Raw genomic sequence first — 24,870 nt, 5'->3', positions numbered from 1 at the left:
GAGATGAAACAGGTTAAGCAAATGAGGCCCGCTAACACTAGATAGCAGAAAATAGCAAGGGATCTGTGCGGTCAGTAAAAAACCCTATACAAAAATATCCACGCAGAGAATGCGAGAACCCCCACACCAACTAACGATGTGGGGGGAGCAACTCAGCACCCCAGAGCTACCAGCAAGCAGAGAAATCACATATTAGCAAGCTGGACAAAACTCATAATATTCTAGGAACATATTGAACACAGATGAGCAAGAATAAGCAAACAGAACTTAGCTTCTCTTGAAGAGACTGGTAACGGATGTAGACAGGAGCAAACAGAATAGCACTGAATACAACGACAGCAGGCATAGACTGAGATTCCAAGTGAGCTTAAATAGAAAACCAGCCCACAGATAACGAGACAGCTGATGCCAGTCACAAACCTGCAGAAAGACAGCACTCACCCAGTACCACTTGTGACCACAAGAGGGAGCCCAGAAATAGAGTTCACAACAGTACCCCCCCCTTGAGGAGGGGTCACCGAACCCTCATCAAAACCCCCAGGGCGATCAGGACGAGCCACATGGAAGGCATGAACCAAATCGGCTGCATGAACATCAGAGGCGACAACCCAGGAATTATCCTCCTGACCATAGCCCTTCCACTTAACCAAATACTGAAGCCTCCGTCTAGAAATACGAGAATCCAAGATCTTCTCCACCACGTACTCCAATTCGCCCTCCACCAGCACCGGGGCAGGGGGCTCAACAGAAGGAACCACAGGCACCACATACCTCCGCAACAAAGACCTATGGAACACGTTATGAATGGCAAACGACGCTGGGAGGTCCAAACGAAATGACACCGGGTTAAGGATTTCCAAAATCTTATAAGGACCGATGAAGCGAGGCTTGAATTTAGGAGAGGAAACCTTCATAGGAACATACCGAGAAGACAGCCATACCAAATCCCCAACACGAAGTCGGGGACCCACACCGCGACGGCGGTTGGCAAGGCGCTGAGCCTTCTCCTGTGACAACTTCAAATTGTCCACCACATGGTTCCAAATCTGCTGCAACCTATCCACCACAGAATCCACCCCAGGACAGTCAGAAGGTTCAACCTGACCCGAGGAAAAAGGAGGATGAAAACCAGAATTGCAGAAAAAAGGCGAAACCAAAGTAGCAGAACTAGCCCGATTATTAAGGGCAAACTCGGCCAATGGCAAAAAAGTCACCCAATCATCCTGATCAGCAGAAACAAAACATCTTAAATAAGTTTCCAAGGTCTGATTAGTTCGCTCAGTTTGGCCATTCGTCTGAGGATGGAAGGCCGACGAAAAAGACAAATCAATGCCCATCTTAGCACAAAAGATCCGCCAAAATCTGGACACAAACTGGGATCCTCTGTCAGACACAATATTTTCAGGGATGCTGTGCAAGCGAACCACATTCTGAAAAAATAGAGGAACCAAATCGGAGGAGGAAGGCAACTTAGGCAAGGGCACCAAATGGACCATTTTAGAAAAACGATCACACACCACCCAGATGACAGACATTCTCTTAGAGACTGGAAGATCCGAAATAAAATCCATGGAAATGTGCGTCCAAGGCCTCTTCGGGACAGGCAAAGGCAAAAGCAAACCGCTGGCACGAGAACAGCAAGGCTTAGCCCGAGCACAAATCCCACAGGACTGCACAAAGGAACGCACATCCCGCGACAAGGAAGGCCACCAGAAGGACCTAGCCACCAAATCCCTGGTACCAAAAATCCCAGGATGGCCTGCCAACACCGAAGAATGAACCTCGGAAATAACTCTGCTGGTCCATCTATCTGGGACAAACAGTCTCTCTGGTGGGCAACGGTCAGGTTTATCCGCCTGAAATTTCTGCAGCACTCGTCGCAAATCTGGGGAAATGGCAGACAAAATCACTCCCTCTCTGAGGATACCAGCCAGCTCTGAAACTCCCGGAGAGTCAGGCACAAAACTCCTAGAAAGAGCATCAGCCTTCACGTTCTTCGAACCAGGCAGGTACGAGACCACGAAATCGAAACGGGAGAAAAACAACGACCAACGAGCCTGTCTAGGATTCAGCTGCTTGGCAGACTCGAGATAAATCAGATTTTTGTGATCAGTCAAGACCACCACACGATGCTTAGCTCCCTCGAGCCAATGTCGCCACTCCTCAAATGCCCACTTCATAGCCAACAACTCCCGATTACCAACATCATAATTCCGCTCGGCAGGCGAAAACTTTCTTGAAAAGAAAGCACAAGGCTTCATCACAGAGCCATCAGAGCTTCTCTGCGACAAAACAGCCCCTGCTCCAATCTCAGAAGCATCAACCTCGACCTGAAAAGGAAGAGAGACATCAGGCTGAGACAAAACTGGAGCCGAAGAATACCGGCGCTTCAGCTCCCGAAAGGCTTCCACGGCCGCAGAAGACCAATTAGTCACATCAGAACCCTTCTTGGTCAAATCCGTCAAGGGTTTAACCACGCCAGAAAAATTAGCAATGAAGCGACGGTAACAATTAGCAAAACCCAAGAACTTCTGAAGACTCTTAACAGATGTAGGCTGAGTCCAGTCATGAATAGCCTGGACCTTGACTGGGTCCATCTCAATAGTAGAAGGAGAAAAAATAAAACCCAAAAAGGAAACCTTCTGTACTCCGAAGAGACATTTTGAGCCCTTCACAAATAAGGCATTAGCACGCAGGACCTGAAATACCATCCTGACCTGCTTCACATGGGACTCCCAGTCCTCAGAAAAGACCAAAATGTCATCCAGATACACAATCATAAATTTATCCAGATATTCTCGGAAGATGTCATGCATGAAGGACTGGAACACAGAAGGAGCATTAGAGAGTCCAAAAGGCATCACCAAGTACTCAAAATGGCCCTCGGGCGTATTAAATGCTGTTTTCCATTCATCCCCCTGCTTAATACGCACAAGGTTATACGCACCACGAAGATCTATCTTGGTGAACCAACTGGACCCCTTAATCCGAGCAAACAGATCAGATAATAATGGCAAAGGATACTGAAATTTGACCGTGATTTTATTTAGAAGACGATAATCTATACAAGGTCTCAGAGAACCATCCTTCTTGGCCACAAAAAAGAATCCAGCACCAAGAGGGGAGGAGGACGGGCGAATATGTCCCTTCTCTAAAGACTCCTTTATATAACTCCGCATTGCGGCATGTTCTGGTACAGACAAATTAAAAAGTTATCCCTTGGGGAACTTACTACCAGGAATCAAATTTATAGCACAATCACAATCCCTGTGAGGACGAGGCAGGGCACCGGATCTGGGCTCATCAAATACATCCTGGTAGTCCGACAAAAACTCAGGGACCTCAGAAGGAGTGGAAGAAGCAATTGACACCAAAGGAGCATCGCCATGAATCCCCTGGCAACCCCAACTTGAAACAGACATAGCTTTCCAATCCAGAACTGGATTATGGGCCTGCAGCCATGGCAGACCCAAAACGACAACATCATGCAGATTATGCAGCACAAGAAAGCGAATCACCTCCTGATGTACAGGAGTCATGCACATGGTCACTTGAGTCCAATACTGAGGCTTATTCTCAGCCAATGGTGTAGCATCAATACCCCTCAGTGGAATAGGGAATTCCAAAGGCTCCAGGACAAAACCACAGCGCCTGGCAAACGACACATCCATCAGGTTCAGGGCAGCACCCGAATCCACAAAAGCCATAACCGAGTAGGATGACAAAGAACAAATTAAAGTAACAGACAAAATGAATTTAGGCTGTATAGTACCAACGGTGACAGATTTAGCGATTTTTTTTACGCGCTTAGAGCATGCTGAGATAACATGAGTTGAATCACCACAGTAAAAGCACAACCCATTTTGACGTCTATGATTTTGCCGCTCAATTCTGGTCAGAATTCGGTCACATTGCACAGACTCAGGTCTCTGTTCAGAAAACACCGCCAGATGGTGCGTAGATTTGCGCTCCCGCAAACGCCGATCAATCTGAATGGCCAAAGCCATTGAGTCATTCAGACTTGCAGGCGTAGGGAACCCCACCATAGCATTCTTAATGGCTTCAGAAAGACCTTACTTGCCTCAGAGAAATAACCCCAAAGAAATAGAACAGCCCCCCACAAATAATAACGGTGAGTTAAGAGGAAAAGACAAATGCAGAGATGAAACAGGTTAAGTAAATGAGGCCCACTAACACTAGATAGCAGAAAATAGCAAGGGATCTGTGCGGTCAGTAAAAAACCCTATACAAAAATATCCACGCAGAGAATGCGAGAACCCCCACACCAACTAACGATGTGGGGGGAGCAACTCAGCACCCCAGAGCTACCAGCAAGCAGAGAAATCACATATTAGCAAGCAGGACAAAACTCATAATATTCTAGGAACATATTGAACACAGATGAGCAAGAATAAGCAAACAGAACTTAGCTTCTCTTGAAGAGACTGGTAACGGATGTAGACAGGAGCAAACAGAATAGCACTGAATACAACGACAGCAGGCATAGACTGAGATTCCAAGTGAGCTTAAATAGAAAACCAGCCCACAGATAACGAGACAGCTGATGCCAGTCACAAACCTGCAGAAAGACAGCACTCACACAGTACCACTTGTGACCACAAGAGGGAGCCCAGAAATAGAGTTCACAACAGTTGTGGCCCTGTAAAATGTATGAGAAACAAGCATATAAAATATTGGGCAACACCAGTTGTTACAAAAAGTTGTGTTATAACCCCTTAACTGAGTTCCAGCAAGAACTAGTTAATATTCTTGAATCCGCCTTTGACGACGGCATTATCCCTAAAAAATTGGTTGATGTTGTAACCAAATTGCAACCCAAAATGGCAACGTTCTATTTGCTGCCCAAATTGCACAAGAGTCCAACAGATCCACCAGGAAGGCCCATCGTGGCAGGGAATGGTAGTCTTTGTGAAATAATCTTTTCTGTTGTAGATTATTACTTACAGCCGTTAGTACAGACACTACCTTCGTATATTAAAGATACTACCATGATGTTAAAAAGACTGGACTCGCTGCATTTGGACAAAGGGGCGGTCTTAGTTACGGCCGATGTGGAATCACTTTACTCTTCCATTAGGCATGATGATGGTTTGGAGGCAGTTTCCCACTACTTGTATGAGAGCAACATGGAGTCCCCACTAATTGAGCTTCTATTAACTCTGTTGAAGTTCATAGTAGAACATAATGTATTGATATTCAACAAGGAGGTGTTTATTCAACAGCAGGGCACTGCTATAGGGGCCACTTGTGCCCCGGCTTATGCCAACTTATTCATGGGGTACTGGGAGCGATGTGTTTTTCAGGACGATGATTGGGATAGTCAAGCCATACAGGGTTGGAGTCATTATATCGACGACATCCTGTTCATATGGGAAGATTCTATTGACAAATTGCCTTTGGTCATGACTAGAATCCGTTTAATATCAAACTGACTTATAATTTTGGTAGAAAAGTTGAGTTTTTGGATCTGAGTATCTTGGCTTTGGAGGATGGTAAGATTGTCACGGACGTCTTTATGATAATCAAGCTTCTGATCTGGCTAGAAGATTTTGTGACAGAGGATACAGTAATCGACAAATCAAAAGGGGACTCAAAAAAGCTGCCGATGTCTCTAGAGATGAACTGCTATATGGTAATAAGCAGAAAGCTGAAGTAAAAAATATTAAGAATGAAGTGAGATTCATTACTAAGTTTAACAAACAATGGCCGGAATTATCCAGGATTATGCACAAGCATTGGAGTATTTTACTATCTGATCCTATTCTGAATAAATTTCTTCCGAGTCGTCCTCTAATGGTTCCTAGAAGATCCAGGAACCTAAAGGATCTTCTTGTGCATAGTCACTATTCTGCAACTGGTTACAAGCCTGCTATGTTTGGAGGTAACGGCTTTTTTCCTTGTAAAATGTGCAAAGGATGTTGTAATTTGTTTAGAAATAGCTTGTTTACTAATTTTGATGGATCTAGAGTTTTTGAGGTACGTAAGAGGCTCACCTGTACATCTAAAGGTGTGATATATCATGCCCATTGCCCATGTAAAAAAGTTTACATTGGTCTAACTACGCGAGAATTACGGGTAAGAACAAGGGAACATGTACGAGACATTGAGAAGTCTGTAATCGTCAATGATCTTAGTACTTTGAAAACTCTACCTAGGCATTTTAAGATACATCACCAATCTGATCCTAGGGGACTTAAGATCCAGGCTATTGATCAGATCCAACTTGGTATTAGAGGGGGTAACCTAGCCAAAGCTCTAGCCCAAAAAGAGAGTAAATGGATTTATTTATTGGGAACTTTGGCACCACATGACCTTAATGAGACCCTGGGCTTTAATTCATTTCTATAATAAATTCCATTCTCCTAGGGTTGTACCCTTTGTTCTTCCATCTATCTAGCATTGCTTCAGAGTCCTTCATTCTTTTGAGGTTCCGCTTCTTTTCTTGAGGCCTTTAGTTTTTGTTTTTGCATTTTTCTCCTTTTTATCTTGAATATTTCTTGTAGTCTTTTAATTGTGTTTGTATGTGTCTATATGTTTTATACTAATTGTGTATGTTTTATATTTAGTGATCAAGTTTATATGTTTGGCAGCAACTTACCTTATGGCACTTTTTCCTTCTGATATGATGGCGTCCTCTTTTTTCTGATGGAGTTGTAGAAAGAAGATACAGGAGCAGGAAGCCACATGATGATGTTCACAGACTTTAATATCTCGGAGACTGTTATATGTTTGTTTATTTATATGTCTTTGTTTTTGATGATATTCTAATTTTGTGAGAAGCACCTGTGTATTGGGCTTTCCAAATAAATAAATGACCATTAACAAATGTGATATAATATAATGTAATGTTAATTGCGAGACTACACTTTTCTGCATTGCTTCTTTAAAATGCATTTTAGGGTAAAAGCTTTAATAAAGTTAAAGAAGTTGCATCAGCTAAAGATTATGTCTATTATAAGGTTATTATGGTGCTATAAAATAAATATGCTACAATGACCAATGAATTTTTTTTTACTGTTAACCCCTTCACCACCTTGGGATTTTACATTATTGTGTTTTTTTTTTCCTCCCCTTCTTCCAAGAAGGGAGGACAATGCCCATCGCTGATTGGTCGAGGCCGGCTGACTGTGCCCTTGTGTGTGTTTTAGGGCGAGTTTCGTGTGTCAAGTTGTGTGTGTTGATTTGGGGGTGGCGACATGCATGTAGCGACTTTTGTGAGATGAGTTTTGTGTGCTGACATGCGTGTAGCAACTTTTTGTGTGTCGAGTTGTATGTGACAGGTTAGTGTAGCAAGTTGTGTGCAGCAAGTTTTGCGCATGGTGAGTTTTGTGCGTGGCGAGTTTTATGTGTGGTGCCTTTTGAGTATGTGCAAGTTTTGTGTGAGGCAACTTTTGCATGTGTTGCAAGTTTTGTGCATGTGGCAATTTTTCCGCGTGTGCAAGTTTTGCGTGTGGCGAGTTTTCCATGAGGTGAGTTTTGCACGTGTGGCTAGTTTTGCATGAGTCTAGTTTTGCATGTGGCGAGTTTTGCATGTGGCGAGTTTTGCATGTGGCAAATCTTGCTCGCGGCGAGTTTTGAGCGATGACTTTTGTGTTTCGACTTTTATGTGGCGAGTTTGGTGTATGTGTGGTGAAGTGTGCGCTGAGGGTGGTATATGTGTTCAAGCACATGGTAGTGTGTGGCGCATTTTGTGTGTGTGTTCATATCCCCGTGTGTGGTGAGTATCCCATGTCGGGGCTGCACCTTAGCAACTGTACGGTATATACTCTTTGGCGCCATCGCTCTCATTCTTTAAGTCCCCCTTGTTCACATCTGGCAGCTGTCAATTTGCCTCCAACACTTTTCCTTTCACTTTTTCCCCATTATGCAGATGGGGGCAAAATTGTTTGGTGAATTGGAAAGCGCAGGGTTAAAATTTCGCCTCACAACATAGCCTATGATGCTCTCGGGGTCCAGACGTGTGACTGTGCAAAATTTTGTGGCTGTAGCTGCGACAGTTCAGATGCCAATCCCGGACATACATACATACATACACACATTCAGCTTTATATATTAGATAGACTAGATTGTGGCCCGATTCTAACGCATCGGGTATTCTAGAATATGCATGTCCCCGTAGTATATGGACAATGATGATTCCAGAATTTGCGGCAGACTGTGCCCGTCGCTGATTGGTCGAGGCAACGTTTATGACATCATCGTCGCCATGGCAACCATTATGACATCTACGTCGATCTATATATATAATTGTCTAAGGGTTTTTCTGTCTGTCTGTCTGTCTGTCTGTCCTGGAAATCCCGCATCTCTGATTGGTCGAGGCCGCCAGCGACGGGCACAGCATGGCGACGATGATGTCATAAAGGTTGCATCGACCAATCAGAGACGGGCACAGTCTGCCGCGAATTCACCTCGACCAATCAGCGACGGGCACAGTATCGACGTAGATGTCATAATGGTTGCCATGGCGACGATGATGTCATAAAGGTTGCCTCGACCAATCAGCGACGGGCACAATCTGCCGCGAATTCTGGAATCATCATTGTCCATATACTACGGGGACATGCATATTCTAGAATACCCGATGCATTAGAATCGGGCCACAATCTAGTATATATGTAATTGTCTAAGGGTTTTTCTGTCTGTCCTGGAAATCCCGCGTCTCTAATTGGTCGCGGCCGCCTGGGCCTCGACCAATCAGCGATGGGCACAGTATCGACGTAGAAATCCCGCGTCTCTGATTGGTCGAGCCGCCAGCGATGGGCACAGCATGGCGACGATGATGTCATAAAGGTTGCCTCGACCAATCAGCGACGGGCACAGTCTGCCGCGAATTCGCCTCGACCAATCAGCGACGGGCACAGTATCGACGTAGATGTCATAATGGTTGCCATGGCGACGATGATGTCATAAAGGTTGCCTTGACCAATCAGCGACGGGCACAGTCTGCCGCGAATTCTGGAATCATCATTGTCTATATACTACGGGGACATGCATATTCTAGAATACCCGATGCGTTAGAATCGGGCCACAATCTAGTTTATTATATGCACCTACACGTTTTATTTAATTCATGTATTTATTAATGATATATTTATTAATTAATTGAATTATTTTTGATAATTATACTGTAAATTATCAAATTATTTGTTACCATATATACAGATTGTTCACTTATTAATTCTGGTATTGGATAGATGTATTATGTATACTTATAAGATATCAATATTATATTTGTATTATTATACTTTATCACTTATGTGTAATATATTATATAGTTATATATTTATATAATTAATTATTTTTGTATGTGGGTATTTATATGGCTTGTATGTCTTTTATAGTCCCCGTTCTGTGTGTATTTATATAAATGCCATTATATTTATTCATGTTGCAGCCACCTAGAACGTTTGTTTTAGTAATTAGATATTTTTCCTCTATCTCTGCCTTCGGTATATTTACCGGCGTTTCTTTTCCGCCTCTGCTTGTGGGCTGCGCATGCGCCGGTTAGTGATGTCACGGTGACTTCCTGCTCTGTGCACAGAGGAGGGCGAAGCGTTCCACGCTTGCGTTCCAGGCGCAGAGTTCCGGAAGTCACTTTTACTTAGTGACGTCCGAGAACCTGCGCATGCGCTATACCATCCCCATTATGCCGACGCTCAGAACAGCTGTTCCTATGGTATATAAAGGCAGAGTAAGTATTGATAGACACTTACGCCCCTTATGTGAGGAAGCCAGTCAGGCGAAACAGCGCTGTCGGGGTTGCTGTGGAGCACTCTCTGCTTGGAGTTTACACTTATGTAAGTTTGATTCTTTTGGCATTATTTATGCGCATGGTCCAATTTTTATAGCACGATGCACCTTATTTCAGCTCTATATTAGCATTAGGAGTGTATTAATGGATCTATATAGCTACAGATATTATAGGAATTTTGTTTCCATAAAAATCATTTTATGATTCATTGTATCTCCTAATTTCTTAGGATTTATACCAGATTAGTGCAGTTGGTGTGCATATTGGTACCGGTAGTAGTGTTGAGCGATACCGTCCGATACTTGAAAGTATCGGTATCGGAAAGTATCGGCCGATACCGGCAAAATATCGGATCCAATCCGATACCGATACCCGATACCAATACAAGTCAATGGGACTCATGTATCGGACGGTATTCCTGATGGTTCCCAGGGTCTGAAGGAGAGGAAACTCTCCTTCAGGCCCTGGGAACCATATAAATGTGTAAAAGAAAGAATTAAAATAAAAAATATCGCTATACTCACCTCTCCGACGCAGCCGGGACTTCAGCGAGGGAACCGGCAGCGTTGTTTGTTTAAAATTCGCGCTATTACTTGGTTACGTGAATTCCCGGCTTGTGATTGGTCAGGTCGGCCATGTTGCCGGGACGCGGACCAATCACAGCAAGCCGTGACGAAATTACGTCACGGCTTGCTGTGATTGGTCCGCGTCCCGGCAATATGGCCGCCCTGACCAATCACAAGCCGTGACGTCACGGGAGGCTGGACACGCGCTCACTTTAAAATTGGCGCGTGTCCAGCCTCCCGTGACGTCACGGCTTGTGATTGGTTGCGCCGCGGTCAACCAATCACAAGCCGGGAGGCTGGACGCGCTCATTTTAAAATGGGCGCGTGTCCAGCCTCCCGTGACGTCACGGCTTGTGATTGGTTGCGCCGCGGTCAACCAATCACAAGCCGGGAGGCTGGACGCGCTCATTTTAAAATGGGCGCGTGTCCAGCCTCCCGTGACGTCACGGCTTGTGATTGGTCAGGGCGGCCATATTGCCGGGACGCGGACCAATCACAGCAAGCCGTGACGTAATTTCGTCACGGCTTGCTGTGATTGGTCCGCGTCCCGGCAACGTGGCCGACCTGACCAATCACAAGCCGGGAATTCACGTAACCAAGTAATAGCGCGAATTTTAAACAAACAACGCTGCCGGTTCCCTCGCTGAAGTCCCGGCTGCGTCGGACAGGTGAGTATAGCGATATTTTTTATTTTAATTCTCTCTTTTACACATTTTAACATTAATGTTGTTGCGATACCCGATACCCGATACCACAAGAGTATCGGAATCCCGGTATCGGAATTCCGATACAGCAAGTATCGGCCGATACCCGATACTTGCAGCATCGGAATGCTCAACACTAACCGGTAGCCTTCATATATTATATTTTATTGCCATTTTTGCATTTTCCTGCTGAGATGTTGTTCCCAGCTATTTTATGAAGAGGTTTTTCTTGTTGTAAATATGGTTTTAATTATTTGTTAATAAAATTATACATTTTATTTATATGGTGTAGTTTGCTAAAACCTCGTTTTTCCTCATTCATTTCGCATGGGGAATTTGGTTTGACATGATTGCTGTGAGGTATGCGCATCATTGTCTGTGGACATTTGATAAAACTAAAGTTCCTTAAGGGGTCTAGTTTCCAAAATGGTGTCACTTGTGGGGGGTTTCCACTGTTTAGGCACATCAGTGGCTCTCTAAACATGACATGGTGTCCGATCTCAATTCCAGCCAATTCTACATTGAAAAAGTAAAACGGCGCTCCTTCTCTTCCAAGCTCTGCAGTGCGCCCAAACAGTGGTTTACCCCCACATATGGGGTATCGACGTACTCAGGAGAAATTGCACAACAAATTTTGTGGTCTAATTTCTCCTGTTGCCGTTGTGAAAATAAAAATTTGGGGGCAAAAAGATCATTTTTGTAGAAAAAATTTGATTTTTTATTTTCACGGCTCTACGTTATAAACTTCTGTGAAGCACTTCGGGGCTCAAAGTGCTCACCACACATCTAGATAAGTTCCTTAAGGGGTCTAGTTTCCAAAATAGTGTCACTTGTGGAGCGTTTCCACTGTTTAGGCACATCATGGGCTCTCTAAACGTGACATGGCATCCGATCTCAATTCCAGCCAATTCTGCATTGAAAAAGTCAAACGGCGCTCCTTCTCTTCCAAGCTCTGCGGTGCGCCCAAACAGTGGTTTACCCCCACATATTGGGTATCGGCGTATTCAGGAGAAATTGCACAACAAAATTTATGGTTAAATTTCCATTTTTACACTTGTGAAAATAAAAAAAAATGGTTCTGAAGTAAAATGTTTGCAATAAAAAGTTAAATGTTCATTTTTTCCTTCCACATTGTTTCAGTTCCTGTGAAGCACGTAAAGGGTTAATAAACTTCTTGAATGTGGTTTTGAGCAGCTTGAGGGGTGTAGTTTTTAGAATGGTGTCACACTTGGTTATTTTCTATCATATAGACCCCTCAAAATGACTTCAAATGTGATGTGATCCCTAAAAAAAAATGGTGTTGTAAAAATGAGAAATTGCTGGTCAACTTTTAACCCTTATAACTCCCTAACAAAAAAAAAATTTTGTTTCCAAAATTGTGCTGATGTAAAGTAGACATGTGGGAAATGTTATTTATTAACTATTTTTTGTGACATATCTCTCTGATTTAAGGGCATAAAAATACAAAGTTTGAAAATTGCAAAATTTTAAATTTTTTTGCCATATTTCCGTTTTTTTCATAAAAAATCGCAATATCAAAGAAATGTTACCACTAACATGAAGTACAATATGTCACGAAAAAACAGTCTTAGAATCAGCGGGATCTGTTAAAGCATTTTAGAGTTATAACCTCAAAAAATGACAGTGGTCAGAATTGTAAAAATTGGCTCGGTCATTAAGTACCAAATTGGCTCTGTCACTAAGGGGTTAACAATTGTTAAAGATATCCTCCACCTCTCATGTTAAATGTAACTATACATTTCTTATGTATCATCACTTTACGTTACAAGATCCATTTTGCTATTGCTGCTTTTGTCTCCAAAATCAATGGCCCATCCTCAGCTCCAAAATGGCCACTACAGAGGCATGGGGAGCGCTGTGGAAAGTCTGAACCTTGCAACTGCAAATATAAACTAAGAATAACAATGTCACATAAAGTAAGGTCTCAGAATAAACTGTGTTTTCATCATTTAATCCTCTGCTTTTTTGGGATTTTCTGTCCAGTGGGCGGTCCAATCAGTGACTGACAGCTTTCTTTGTATAAGTGTGCATTCCGAGACAGCTTTCAGTCAAGGATAGGACCGCCCACTGGACCAAACATTACTATTATTATTATTTATTGTTATAGCGCCATTTATTCCATGGCGCTTTACATGTGAGGAGGGGTATACATGATAAAAACAAGTACAATAATCTTAAACAATACAAGTCATAACTGGTACAGGAGGAGAGAGGACCCTGCCCGCGAAGGCTCACAATCTACAAGGGATGGGTGAGAATACAGTAGGTGAGGGTAGAGCTGGTCATGCTGCGGTTTGGTTGATCGGTGGTTAACTGCAGGTTGTAGGCTTGTCGGAAGATCCATCCCAGAACATCCCAGAAAGAGCAGAGGATTATATGATGAAAACACAAATTGTACAGAATCCGTTCTCAAAAAAATCAATCTGCTCAGCGCCTCCTGCTGCATAACATGGTGCCTGCAGACTGGACTGGTTAATGATGGTGACAGGTTCCCTTTAGCATGTCTAGCAAAATGCTGCAAATACATCACTTAGTTTAGGCCACTGTGGATTTATTTTGTTGCATTCTGCCTCATTTAGTTTCATGCTACGTTTAAATCAGAAACAATAATAAATCTGCTCCAATATAAAATGATTAAAAAAATATATATAAATAATAATTTCCAATTTAATTGGTTAGCCATTGTTTTGGTCAAAAAGTTCCTATATAATAATCTAATGTTATCACTGCTGAGCGTCTCCATGATGGAAAGCAGCAAAAGGTTTTCAATTTCTTTACAACGCCGCTCCTGGGAATATAATTTTACCCAGATTCTATTGAAAAAAAATATGGACTACCGAAAACATGCATTAACTTGATTGGTCCTACTGAATGAAAGACAATACAGCTACTACTGTAGGTGAGGAGGAACCTTAGCTAATACTGGGCTTATTCTAAAGTCTGGTCCTTTGTGGCAAAACCTGGTACAAATTTTGCGATGAGGTTCCTTTTCTTCAGTGTAGACCACTGTTGGAGATGCAACTTCTAGGTTCCCGTACATGTAATTGTCAGACATGTCCAATAATGGAAAATCTTTTCAACCTCTTTCCCATCAAGTTCTGTTTAGCTGATTACATTGGTGATTTATTAAAACTTTAATACACAAAATCTAATGCAAAAGACATCAAGCACAATAGATATAAAGTTCATCCTGCTATAACTGCAAATAGATTCATCCGTGTCCCCAAACATTAGTATGTGAACTCTACCCCATGGCGCTGGTACAGCTGAAAAACAAATAAGATAAAAAATTACAAATCATATTCCTTTATCCACTGGACACATCACTTTATAATACACCTTGACCAACCTTTATGTGGATTGTCTGACGAAGGTAAATGGCAATGGGCCAATCAGTTTATTATAGGTTATTTGTGTCCTAGTAAAGATTAACACATGTAGGAAAAATAAGTCCGTGTATAAATATAAGGACACAAGCACAATCAGAACTGACTCTTACCAGTACTTCGTTATGGCTTTCATTGCCTACTTGTTGGCTAGAGCCGATGTGTTGGTATACTTTTCAATTTTCATTGCACTATTCGTCTATTGGATAAATGGAATTAAGAAGAGCACAGCAAAGATGCCCCCTGGACCTATGCCTCTGCCGGTCATTGGAAACCTCAACCTGTTGGACCTGGAAAAGCCCCACGAATCTCTGATGCAGGTAGGATACTGTACTTACTGTATAGTCAAGGAGGGTGCAACAGTATTCAGCTGGGGGCTAAGGAATTGGGGGTGGTTGCTGAATGAGACAGGTACAGTATGAATGGATTCGTGGTGGGCATCAAAGGTCCTGGAGGTCTTGGTCTTTGCTGCATTATACACAAGCCATTGATGTGAATGGTCACTGTGTAACTCTGCATTTCCTCTGTGGTGGTGAGGGAGAGAGATTGAATACTTACTGTCAGAATTCCTTGGAATTATAGCTGATCCCTCCAATTGTCTACACGTAGACATTTTGTGGTGAAACTATTGTTCAGGGACCATCTAATAAAATAGGGATTGTTCAAAGTCAAGAACCTCTTGAAGACCAGTAGACTTGTCATGTTGGTAGAGATGCGTGCAACCATGTTCTGCTATCATGGTTTTATGTGTTAATTTACAAAGTTAGTTTCTCGTTCGTTTATCAAAACAATAGATGAGTAAAAATGGATTATTGACAATACCATAGCCTTTAATATATGGCCAAATGTAATTCCAATACATTTTCCAAGATTGTTTATCAATTCATTAGAACACTTTGGCTAATATTATAATATGAGGTTGATTGTCTCTCTTGGTGCTATAACATTTTCCAATATCCAGGGGAGCATTTCTACCATTAGTAAAGTTGCGCATTGCTGTTGGACTTTCCTTGGGATTGACCGTTGATCACCATGGATCAGATAAGCCAAATCTGCTCCGCTCAACTGATCACTGTAACAGATTATTATTGGCGATCAGCCTCTTTAATATTGTTCATTGTTGGGATCAGGGTTTTGTACGGTTCTTTCACACGACACTTTTCGAAAAACATTTTTAACATTTCCTAGTAGCTGTGAGAAATATAATTTGTATTGTTGGCGGAGGTCTTCATTGGTTGCAAGGTCCCTGCCTTCTGCACAGATGTTATGTCTTCTGCTAATGGCGGGGCTTTATAGTTTATCTTTCTGAACTTTTTCTACGTTATTACTATGCAAGTACATTTAAATGGTTAACATTTGAGAAAGTGCAAAATACATGAACATATAAAATGATCAAAGAAGAACTAAACCTTTATGCGTTTCTTATATTTTGCAGGCATGGATCTGAAAAGAATGGTAAAGGGACAATGGTAATAGAGTAAAACAAAAAACTGCACAATACATGTAAAGAAAGAGGGAATGTGGATAGCAGCAATAGGCATTACCGGATGGTGGTCAGATGGTGGTCCCCGGTTCAAGTGCAGCACACACCCCGACGCGCGTTTCAGAACTTAGTCCTTTGTCAGGGAAAGGACTAAGTTCCAAAATGCACATCGGGGTGTGTGCCGCACTTGGATCGGGGACCACTATCTGACCACCATCAGGTATTGCTTATTGCTGCTATCCACAGTCCCTCTTTCCTTACATGTACTGTGCAGTTTACATGCCCCATATATCCTTTCTATGATTGTTCTCCTTATATGTATTTGTGGTTATTTGATATATTGCATCAACTATTTACTAGTGGATAAATGAATGTGTTATCTGCATATTTTTTACCCATAGGCTTATTCTTAAAGGGATTACTGTTATTTTGCACTCTAATTAACAATGCACTTTAATTAATTATTTACCATCTTACTTTCCATGTGGTTCCCCCTTTCTCCCAAATCAAATTAATTTAATTCTGTGTACTTTTTTTTATTATTTCTCATTTAATTTAATTATTGTACTTGTGCAGGCATTCTTTTGCACACAGTGCCAACTTTTGCCACCTACTGTTTAATAAAGTCGTTTTACTCTATTACCATTGTCCCTTTACCATTCTTTTCAGGTCCATGCCTAGTGGTTTCTTTGGTTCTTCTACTGTCTTACCTATGCAAGGTGCAACTCCTTCTAGAGACACACTGTCCCTTTGCACAGATCTCCTGGTGCAGGCCACAATTTCTCACAATTTCTCACCACTGCCTCAAGTCATAGAGACTCCCAGTTCAGGCCGCAACACTTCTCCAGTCACAGTTCCTCAAACCGTTTTAGGCTATAGTTCAATTTAGCATTCAGGACAGGAATTGAGGCGCTAAGCTTGGTGGTTACACTTCAGAATTAAGGCAGAGAGCTTAGCGGTTGTGGAGTCATAGGAGCATTCTTTTTTACTCTAACATCAGATCACATACAATCATTCATGGGTGATATGGACGGATAGGACCTTAATATACCTCGTATATACTTACCTGTTCAAATCTTGGTTTAAGGGGTCTCTTTTTGGCTGACACAATGTTTATGCTATAAATGATACGCTTTTAGCTTTGATGCCTTAAAACCGTTAATTGAATATCTGTATATTGTTAATGGTGATTCAACTGTATTATCACTTTATGTGACCCCCCCTTCTTGAGGTTGTCATAACACTTGATTAGTGCCCTTAAACATATTATGCTAGTCCATCCCCTGGAGTTTTGTTTATGTATTTTCCATGTTATGATTCATTATTTGTGATTTCATGGCTGGATGTGTGCATCAGGTTTTCTTGGCATTTTTATAAGATTTTAACAACTGTGGTTAATAAACTGTGTAATTTTTATAGCATAAGGTTAGGTGTGCACATCATTATTGCATTTCTTGTTCTCTTTTCTTCCATTACTTACAATCACAGCTAGAATTCTCAGGGCTCAGGCAACTGTTGCAGCATACTTTCCACTATCTTACCTATGCAGGATGCAACTGCTTCTAGAGATGCACACTGTGTCTTTGCTGAGGTCTCCAGGTGGAGGCAACAGTTTCTCACTGCTGGCTCAGGACTTAGAAGACTTCCATTTTAGGCCACAGCTTACCTTCAGCCACAGTTCCTCAAACAGTCTCTGACTATCACTCCATCAACATCACTCAACTGAAACTGCCCTACTAAAGTCACCAATGACCTTCTTACTGCCAAGAGCAAGCGACACTACTCTGTCCTCCTTCTCCTGGATCTGTCTTCTGCCTTTGACACTGTGGACCATTCCCTCCTGCTACAGATTCTATCATCTCTTGGCATCACAGACTTGGCCCTATCCTGGATCTCATCATATCTAACAGACCGAACATTCAGTGTCTCCCTCTCCCACACCACCTCCTCACCTCGCCCCTTGTCTGTCGGTGTCCCTCAAGGCTCAGTTCTGGGACCCTTACTCTTCTCCATCTACACCTTCGGCCTAGTACAGCTCATAGAATCCCACGGTTTGCAGTATCATCTTTACGCCGATGACACACAGATCTATCTATCTGGACCTGACCTCACCTCCTTACTCACCAAAATCCCACACTGTCTGTCTGCTATCTCAGCCTTCTTTTCTGCTCGCTTTCTAAAACTGAACATGGACAAAACAAAATTCATAATTTTTCCCCCATCTCACTCTACCCCTCCACCAGACCTATCCATCAAGGTTAATGGCTGCTCACTTTCCCCAGTCCCGCATGCTTGGTGCCTTGGGGTGATCCTCGACTCTGCCCTCACTTTCGAGCCACATATCCAAGCCCTTGCCTCCTCCTGCCGTCTCATACTCAAAAATATTTCCCAGATCTGCGCATTCCTTGACAACGAAACCACAAAAACACTAGTGCACGCCCTTATCATCTCCTGCCTCAACTACTGCAACCTCCTACTCTCTGGCCTCCCCTCCAGCACTCTGGCACCATTCCAATCCATCCTACACTCTGCTGCCTGACTAATTTACCTGTCTCCCTGCTATTCCCCAACCTCTCCCCTATGCCAAGCCTTTCACTGGCTTCCTATCGTCCAGAGACTCCAGTTCAAAACCCTTACTATGACATACAAAGCCATCCACAACCAGTCTTATCCATACATCTGTGACATTGTCTCCCGGTACTTACCTACACGCAACCTTCGATCCTCACAAGATCTCCTTCTCTACTCCCCTCTTATCTCTTCTTCCCACAACCGCATCCAAGACTTCTCCCGCGCATCCTCCATACTCTGGAACTCTCTACCCCAACAAATCAGACTCTCGCCTACCATAGAAACCTTTAAAAAGAACCTGAAGACCCACCTCTTCCGACAAGCCTACAGCTTGCAGTGATCCTCAACCTACTGAACCGCCGCACAACCAGCTCTACCCTCTCCTAGTGTAACCTCACCCATCCCCTGCAGACAGTGAGCCCTCTCGTGCAGGGTCCTCCCTCCTTCTGTACCTATTAGTGCCTTGTTTTTTTTTTGGCTCATGTTTATTGTATTTGTTTATACTTGCCCCCGTTTCACATGTAAAGCGCCATGGAATAAATAGCACTATAAAAATGTAAAATAACAATTACTATAATAATAACTATAGTACTGATTAGCCTCCAGGCCATGGTTCCTCTCTTACTCTATGGGGAGCAGTAGCCATTTCAAGGCAGGCAGACTGATGTATTCAATTTCCCAAGGTCAATACAGGAGCTTCTAAGTCCAGTATCCATCTTAAGGTCAGGACATTCCTTCAGTTAGCTTGGATCCTTCAAATACTAGCTATTTCCAACTCTCTCTTGCCAGGCTTAATTTTTTAGCTGTCCCGAACAGATATTTATGACTTTTGTTCCCTAACTCTAGTGCTTAGGCAGAATTCCTTCATCATATCATGATTTTTGAATATTTCCCCAGCTTAATGGTCCCAACTGCAACTGTGGCTTGTTGGAACTTTATCTTTATTATCTCTGTTTAACTGACATTGTACTTTGAAAATACATGTTTTGTCTTTACAGAAGTAGGACTCAAATTAATGTTTAATAAAAATAAAAAATTATGATATTTTGCAGCTTTCTGAGAAGTATGGTGAAGTATTTACTTTACATTTTGGACCCAAGAAAACGGTGGTACTTGCTGGATATAAGATTATAAAGGAAGCACTAGTTACGCGAGCTGAGGATTTTGGAGAACGGGCGACTAGCCCAATATTCGATCTCGTCTCTAATGGACATGGTATTTATAGAACTATAATAGAACAATAGAACTACACTGTGTGCAGAATTATTAGGCAAGTTGTATTGTGCTTGAACCAGCCTGGCTTATCAAATATTTAGGGTCAAAAACCAAAGAATACAAATACCAAAATCAGCAGGTTTTTGAAATAATAGAAACGTTAAAACGTAACTTTTACTATGTTACTTAGTTAAAAAATGTGCTATAGACAAACAGTGTCACAAAAGTGCTGGTGCTGACTTAAAAAAATACACAAAACAAACCGACGAACCATATAAAATTTCACTGTCTCTAATCACCTCTAAGGGCCAAGTATGGTCCCTATAAAGACAGAAATATATAATCCACCTGTATTGGAGTCTACCGTGCCAACATAGAGGGAACTCCCCCTCCCAGCATACTCTTATGGTTATTGGTGATAACGTGCTCCACCGTAAATACGGGGGCCATATACTCCCGTGGGTATGACGGGGGATACCTCTCACGGGGCTCCTCTAGGGGAATATACAGTACAGTGATGATGGATCCTAAAGTGACAGTGCGCAGATTATATAACTGGATGCATATACAAATATAGGACCTTAACTGCCATATGTTCTGGATGGGCTGAACATCCCCCAGCTCAGTGGCTAAACGAACAATCACACCGTTTTCCACTCAGGGAAACTTTCCCTCGGTGTATGTCCAACAAAGGCCACTTAGTGGGATTTCGTGTTACGTCCACCCATTACCAATATACTCATCTGCTTATACTGCTGGTCATCACAGTCCTCCTGCAGAGTCAGTTTTCTCAGGACTCCCTAGCGGTTTTCACATACATCCGCCCTGCGGTCTCCTGTTACTGATATGCCTGATATGATATTGAAATTGAAATTGAAATTGCCAAACTTTTGAAGCGTGATCACCGAACAATCAAGCGTTTCATGGCAAATAGCCAACAGGGTCGCAAGAAGCGTGTTGGGCAATAAAGGTGCAAAATAACTGCCCATGAATTGAGGAAAATCAAGCATGAAGCTGCCAAGATGTCTTTTGCCACCAGTTTTGCCATATTTCAGAGCTGCAACGTTACTGGAGTAACAAAAAGCACAAGGTGTGCGATACTCAGGGACATGGCCAAGGTAAGGAAGGCTGAAAAACGACCACCTTTTAACAAGAAACATAAGATAAAACGTCAAGCCTGGGCCAAGAAATATCTTAAGACTGACTTTGCAAAGGTTTTATGGATTGATGAAATGAGAGTGACCCTTTATGGGCCAGATGTATGAGCCAGAGGCTGGATCAGTAAAGGGCAGAGAGCTCCACTCCAACTCAGACGCCAGCAAGGTGGAGGTGGGGTACTGGTATGGGCTGGTATCATCTAAGATGAACTTGTGGGACCTTTTCGGGTTGAGGATGGAGTGAAGCTCAACTCCCAGACCTACTGCCAGTTTCTGGAAGACAACTTCTTCAAGCAGTGGGGCAGGAAGAAGTCGGTATTGTTCAAGAAAAACATGATTTTCATGCAGGGCAATGCTTCATCACATGCCTCCAACTACTCCACAGCATGGCTGGCCAGCAAAAGGTCTCAAAGAAGAAAAAAATAATGACATGGCCCTCTTGTTCACCTGATCTGAACCCCATAGAGAACCTGTGGTCCCTCATAAAATGTGAGATCTACAGGGAGGGAAAACAGTCCACCTCTTGGAGCAGTGTCTGGGAGGCTGTGGTGGCTGCTGCACGCAATGTTGAAGGTAAACAGATCAAGCAACTGACAGAATCTATGGGTGGAAAGCTGTTGAGTGTCATCATAAAGAAAGGTGGCTATATTGGTCACTAATTTTTTGGGGTTTTGTTTTTGCATTTCAGAAATGTTAATTTCTAAATTCTGTGCAGTTATATTGGTTTACCTGGTGAAAATAAACAAGTGAGATGGGCATATATTTGGTTTTTATTAAGTTGCCTAATAATTCTGCACAGTGATATTTACCTGCACAAACAGATATCCTCCTAAGATACCAAATAAAAAAAAAATACTCCAACTTCCAAAAATATTAAGCTTTGATATTTATGAGTCTTCTGGGTTGATTGAGAACATAGTTGTTGATCAATAATAAAAATAATCCTCTAAAATACAACTTGCCTAATAATTCTGCACACACTGTATAATATTGTGCATTCTGTGAATCGTACAATGTTGACCTGTTAGGGGAGAAGAATACTAGAGCTGATTTTGGTAATAAAAGATTCACTAAAAACATCAACAAAGGTCATTTATGAGCAAATATTATGAATTGAAGAACATGTATGCCAACTCTTAGAAGTTGCGTAATGACTGCAGAAAGTTTTAGCGGCTAGTGGCTATACTTCTGTATTCTTCTTATTCCTACTTTATTATCATCATTCTACATCCTTTTTCTCATTTTCATATATGTTTTAAATCTTTTTTTGTGAATTTTGAACAAATTAATATACATTAAAACAAAGCTGCTGATATTTATAGAACAAATCCAGGGGAACAAACAACTGAACATTTTTTATCTGTAAAGTGTGAACATGAAAAAGAAAGACACAAAAGAAAAAGGGAAGCGAGGGAAGCGCTCATGTTATTCCTAAAAAGTAGCCAGCAGTCCTGTTTTTAACTTTTCTCTACCTTCTCCTTCATCTCTTTCTATTTAATTTCCTACTTCTATACACCATTCTTCTTCTGTATCCTTCTGCTCATTCATCTTTCTCATCATCGTGTTCAGTCGTCTTCTTTTTCATTTTGTTCTTTTCTTTGATTTCTTCTTCCTTCTTTTTGTTTTTTTCTTTATCTAATTATTCATCTACTTCATCATTCCATTCATTTGTTATCTTCTCTTCACCTTATCTCCTTCTTGGCTTCTTTTCCATCTCCTTCATCATCATTATCATAACATCATATTGACTATTCTGCCTTCACCGTTTTCCTCACCATCTTTATTATTATCATCTACATTTTACTTTTCTTCCTCTGTTTCATCTTCCTCATCCATCATCTTCTTCTACAACTTTCTTATTCGGTTTTATCGTAATGTTCTTCATTCTTTCTTTCTTACTTTTCCTGATATTTTCTTATCTTTTTCTTTTTTGTCTTCACTTTCTCCATCTTTTCTGTAACAATCATCTTTTTCTTTTCTGTTTCTTCTCTTCTTCTTTCCTCTTACTTTTGCCATATTTTCATTTTTCTCATTATTAATAAAATTATTATTGTGTATGACAACCTTTTTTGTCAATTTACATGTATTTTCTTATTTGTGGGTGATTTTTTTTTATAAATGCAATTTTTAAATCACAGAAGTAAACTTCTTCAACTTTTAAAAGACACCACTTGTTGGATTGTTTAGATTACTAAAGGCTGTTTGTTATTCAGTATGATTAACACTTACAAAAGTTTATCATGTTTAACAATATTTTAGGTATAATACTTTCTAATGGAGAAACATGGAAAGCGATGAGGAGGTTCACGCTATCAACACTTCGAGACTTTGGAATGGGGAAGAAAAGTGTGGAAGCCAGAATTCAAGATGAATTAATGCCCCTTATAGAAAGTTTTAGATCTCAGAATGGTAAGATCCATCATTCACATTTATCTCATAGCTTTCATATACTCTACCCTCTTGTCTGTCACTTTCTACAACCCGGTCTACACAATCCACATTGTCAATCCGCAACACAGTTAAACTACTATGTTATTCAGAGGGGTTTTGTAGAGGGTAGGTCACAAAGTGTGAAGTTTTTGCTCTATATTTGCATCACATTTTGCTGCACCTGAGAACCATCTGCAGCATCTAAACATATCATTAGGATTTTAATTGGCTGTAGATTTGCTCCAATTATCACTTGCACGTTTGTTTGTTTCAGTAATCTACTGTCATAACTGAAGGTAGTTTTGACCAGAGCTTACAATATCTGGAGCAATTTTTTTTTTTTTTTTAATTCATATTTTATTATATATATATACTGTGTATAGATATATATTTTTGTTATTTTAGGCAAACCATTCAATATTCATATGGTGATAAACAGTGCAGTTTCCAACGTAATCTGCTCTATTATCTTTGGGAAAAGGTTTGAGTATGATGACCCAGCGTTTCAAAAATTAATCAGCATGTTAGATGAAAGTGCCAAACTGGTCGGGACACCCAAAGTGATGGTAAGAAAACCTTCAGATCTTATATCTAACCTTTTTAGTGAATTCTCAGAATAGTGTCAGAATAGTTTCAGGGTCACCTTTAGGACTAATTGTACTGCAATCATGAGCTCAGGAAAATAGACCCAAGCTCATCTTTTGGTTCTCACCCAATACCCTCCATTTACTACAGTTATAAAACAAAAGTGTCCTATATAGTAAATGATGATGTACAAACTTGGTTCTGTACATTGTTCCTTACAGTACAATATCCGATTAGTAATCTGTTTCCCCTTTCTCAAATCTAGTGGGTTATTGTACTGGAGCAGAACAGTCCTTTTCACACTTTCACCAAATACAGTGGGTATAAGATGAACATAATAGGGGGTTTAAGGAAACAGACTGCTATGGAGGCTAGATAATACTGATTGTGTTCCTCTATTGATTTATTATTTCTATATCACCAACATATTTCACAGCTCTTCACATTTTAGAGGGGACTTGTACAGACAATAAAGACATTACAGAATTACACTTAACTCAGATACCAAAATGAGTGAAGGCCCTGCTCGCAAGCTTACAATATATGATGAAATATGGGGGACACGAAAGGTAGATGGTAAAAAGAGCTTGTGTTGTATGGTCCAGCCATCAATATAATAAATAGGGTACTCACCTAACACTGCATGAACCAGTCAGCAGCCAGTATGTGCACAAGTACTGACACAGCGGGCTATTAAGCGCAAAGAGTGTGTGTGAAAAGATGCTACGAGAGTCTTGCTTTTGAAAAAAATCTTGTATGGGCAAAAAGGGGATAGTTATAAAAGTGAGGAGAGGTGATAGGACAGTTTAAAGAAATGTGTTTTAGGCCAGGCTTAAAACTAGAGTATTGGGAATTAATCTAATTGTCAGGGGTAGTGAATTCCCCAAAAATTGGTGAAGCACGTGAGAAGTCTTGGAGATGGGAATGAGAAGTTTGGATTATTGAGGATGCTAGTTTTAGGTCATTAGCAGTATGGAGGG

General features: G+C 41.4%; 1 protein-coding gene across 2 annotated transcripts in view; it reads left to right on the top strand.

Annotated features, from left to right (window-relative positions):
* Positions 1-14,368: 14,368 nt before the first annotated feature.
* Positions 14,369-24,870, top strand: part of LOC143785757 (cytochrome P450 2K1-like) — a 32,549-nt gene continuing 22,047 nt past the window's right edge. Inside the window, exons 1-5 of one of the 2 annotated variants that reach the window (XM_077274853.1) lie at positions 14,369-14,425; positions 14,604-14,769; positions 19,556-19,718; positions 23,135-23,284; positions 23,711-23,871. In XM_077274853.1, the coding sequence (XP_077130968.1) occupies positions 14,686-14,769; positions 19,556-19,718; positions 23,135-23,284; positions 23,711-23,871 (558 nt within the window). In that variant the 5' untranslated portion in view covers positions 14,369-14,425; positions 14,604-14,685. Of the gene's footprint in view, positions 14,426-14,556; positions 14,770-19,555; positions 19,719-23,134; positions 23,285-23,710; positions 23,872-24,870 lie in introns of those variants that run through there. The other variant, XM_077274852.1, reaches the window with a different exon arrangement.

The sequence above is a fragment of the Ranitomeya variabilis genome, chromosome 7 (assembly GCF_051348905.1).
Source record: "Ranitomeya variabilis isolate aRanVar5 chromosome 7, aRanVar5.hap1, whole genome shotgun sequence".
Classification (NCBI taxonomy): domain Eukaryota; kingdom Metazoa; phylum Chordata; class Amphibia; order Anura; family Dendrobatidae; genus Ranitomeya; species Ranitomeya variabilis.
This window is presented reverse-complemented; position numbering and strand designations above follow the sequence as displayed.